A 3,326-nucleotide genomic window follows, 5' to 3' on the forward strand; every position below is an offset into this window, starting at 1 on the left:
TTTCAATCACCTGGTGAATGTTGCAGAGAAGAAGAGCCAGATAGCTGTGTGTCTCGGGAGCAAAAGGATTCTCTAGGAGGGAGGGAGGGAAGGAGTTGGAGATCTGGCCGAGGCTGAATGTACCCTGCAGAGGGATGTACCTCACCTGTTTTTTAAAGGGGTTTAGAGCTCAGTTTGCCTTGGGATAAAGCCAAGCTCTTGTCTCATAGGAAACAGTTCAACTCAAAGAAAAAGATCTGAAGTGCTGTTCACAGCTGATGTGCAGTGCAGAGGAACAGTACCAGCACCTGCTAACTTTCTACTGTCATCTCTGGGAGAAGACACATTTTAAGAGGGTATTTATGGCCCTATAGAAATTGACCCTGAAGGCGACTTCTAGGCAGTACTAGAATCTAAACAATATCAACACTATCTTTTCTTACCATGGTATCAGTATATTCTTCCAGCTTTTCTTCAGCAACCACCCTGTTATGCTGCAAAAACAGATCTCGCAGGAAATCCTGTAGCAAGGAAAGAAACAAATTTTACTCTTTAGAGTAAATTCAAGAAATAACAGTAAGAAATTCAATCCAAACTTAGCAGGCTTCCATAATTTCACATTCCTGGTTAGTACACTAGTGTCTTCAGTTTCATATAAAGATTGTTGTTGCGTTGTTTTGTTTTTTTTTTTTTTTTTTAATTGATGCATATTTTTTCAAATAAATTAGAAAACAACCAAATCACCCTAGAACAGGCATACTGCAGTGAGTCGTAACTCACAAAATAAGCAAAATGTAAATAAGCAAAACATAACATAAGTCCTGCAATATCTGATCTAAATAAATGATCTAAAATTTAAGTATTTGCCATTCAGCAAAAGACTTGAGCATCCTCTTGTGTCCTCGTTGGGGCACAGGCTGGAACCACACACTGAGATGTCAGTGCAGAGCCTGCAGCCCAGGGATGGACTTCTGTGCCTGGCTGGCTCAAACCATTTTGAGTTATGGTTTCTAAACAAGCTTGTGCCTCAAGAGCCTGAGCTTTAAAAATAAATCAGTGTTCAGAAAATGTGCAGGCTCAGGAAGAGATTGTGAAGAAATCCCACCGATAAAACACAAAGGCTTTGGGTCTAACTGGGACAGGCACATGTAGAAAGCCAAGGTGAGGCAGCACTCTGGGGGCTCCCTGGGTGCTTGGGGGTCACCAAGACAAGTGGGATCATGGCACGAGACAAGGTGTAAGCAGGACAGCAAGGGCAACAGAGGAACATCCTCCATCCCAGCAGGGTCCCTGTAGCCAAGCTAGGTGATTGGAAGGTCCCAAGTCCTTAAACTTGATGTGAGCAACCAAGAAATGCCATTCATCAACCAGACAAAAAGGCACCAAATTGGTAAAGCTGATGGAAGGGCTCCCATTGACACCAATGAGCTGCAGATCAAGCCCAGAAAGACTTGTTAAATAACTTACTTTGAGCTCGCCAGCTGAAATGAATCCACTGCTATCAGCGTCGTAACTGCGCCAGATCTGCACGGGGACAGATTGACATGACCACATAAATATTGCAGTTAATCATCTGCTCGGGTAGCAGATCATAAAGATTCAAATCAGCACTTCCATAATAAGCAAGCTGTTGCATTATCCAATATTTAATTAATTGTAGATGAAATAAAATAAACTCTCCACAGGACAGCGTTTACTCTCGCTTGGATACTGCACATGTGACAAGCTGCTATCACATATTTAATGTGGACACACCGTCTATAAAAGGAAGAAAAGATTAAGAAACTGCCCTGCATTTCTTACCTAATTTGTACATGCAGCTTCTTTTAGTGCCCTGAGTAAAAGTCAAAGCCATACACAACTGGCCATTGATCCGCAGCAGCCCACAGTCTGGGTGTGAAATAAAAGTACCTGCAAGCAGTCTTGGAAAAACTGAAATTTTTGGAAAAATCGAAATCCTGTGTTTGGATACTTAGGGGCAGAGAATGGAGGGAGATTGGGCAAGGTTAAAAAAAACTTACAGGCTTGGGCTCCTCAGCTGTCCCAACTTACAGGGATTTTCACTCCACACCCTGTCAGAATAATGCTTCAGGATGAGATGGTGCTTAAAACGTGCCTAGTCTGCCCCCTTGGTCTATGCTGTGCTGCAGGTGTGGAGTTCCAGCTGGGGCTGTAGCTCCCAACAGGGCTGAATTTGCCAGTGAGTAGGTACTACCATAAGTGAGTAGGTACTACCATAAGTAAGTAGGTACTAAAAAAAAACCCAAACACTGGTGGCGTGACTGATAGGTGGCTGAGGGTGTTTACAAAGCTTAATGTCACTGCCCTTGGTCCAGTCCTAGCTCTCACCACCTTTGCTGCTGTAAATAATGTACAACCTTCTCCACCTGAACAGGTCAGAATGTGTTTTACCTCTGCCGTACCCATGGATTTCCCATGCTGTGTTCTGTGGAGGGTGGAGGTGTATGTGTTGGAGCAGCTGCTGGTGTGCAAGGGAAGAGGCAATGCAGAGATACAGACCCGCATGAATTCCACACTGTTGTCCAGGGGGGTTTCCCGTCGGAAAAGCAGCAGAAAGTTCTCATCATCTGGCAGGAGCATACTCGCAAGCTGGGGGGAAAAAAAAAAAAAAAAAAAAACCCAAACACACCAACACATAAAAAACCCCAAACTCAACCCAAATCATGAAAGTAAAGAAAAGATAAAACGTGGGTAGCTGCAGATCCAGTATGAGAATTATAAGCTGGGCATGTTGTTGCCTTGGAAGTATATCCCAGACCAAGGGATCTGGCTCACGTAGCACTCCATGACTCACACCCTCCCCACCCAGGCTCTATCTTCCATACCTCCTAACTCTGCTACAGGCCCTAATCACAGAATCATGGAATGATTTGAGTTGGAAGGGACCTTTACAGTTCATCTAGTCCAACCCCCCTACAATGAGCAGGGACATCTCCAACTAGATCAAGCTGCTGAAAGCCCCATCCAACCTGATCTAGCGTGCACCTACCACATCTCTGGGCAAACTACTCCAGAGTTTCACCACCCTCACTGTAAAAAATGTCTTTCCTTTCTCCAGTCTGAATCTACTCTCCTTTAGTTTAAAGCTATTACTCTTCATCCTATCACTACAGGCCCTACTAGAAAGTCTGTCCTAATTCTCCGTTCTTCTAGAAAAGAAATCTTGGGCTTGGGATACCTCTTGGATTTGCAAGCGTCCATCTCTGGTAACATTGTAGGCAGACATTAATTGCTTCTTCATCCTCTGAACTTTTTCTTCTGTGATGGCGTTCTGCCATGGGAAAAACAGCACAAGCATGAAAATTGCTGAGGGTGCTAGAAGAGCG

General features: G+C 44.0%; 1 protein-coding gene across 1 annotated transcript in view; it reads right to left on the bottom strand.

Annotated features, from left to right (window-relative positions):
- SCGN (secretagogin, EF-hand calcium binding protein) overlaps positions 1 to 3,326 on the bottom strand; it is a gene marked incomplete at its 5' end in the record, with an annotated part of 26,722 nt that overhangs the window by 11,680 nt on the left and 11,716 nt on the right. The window contains 4 exons of the mRNA XM_008939613.1: positions 423 to 500; positions 1,447 to 1,503; positions 2,500 to 2,589; positions 3,179 to 3,271. Coding sequence (XP_008937861.1) covers positions 423 to 500; positions 1,447 to 1,503; positions 2,500 to 2,589; positions 3,179 to 3,271 — 318 coding nt within the window. The remainder of the gene's footprint in view (positions 1 to 422; positions 501 to 1,446; positions 1,504 to 2,499; positions 2,590 to 3,178; positions 3,272 to 3,326) is intronic.

This window comes from Merops nubicus, unplaced genomic scaffold, assembly GCF_000691845.1.
Source record: "Merops nubicus isolate BGI_N331 unplaced genomic scaffold, ASM69184v1 scaffold14524, whole genome shotgun sequence".
In the NCBI taxonomy this organism is placed as follows: Eukaryota; Metazoa; Chordata; class Aves; order Coraciiformes; family Meropidae; genus Merops; species Merops nubicus.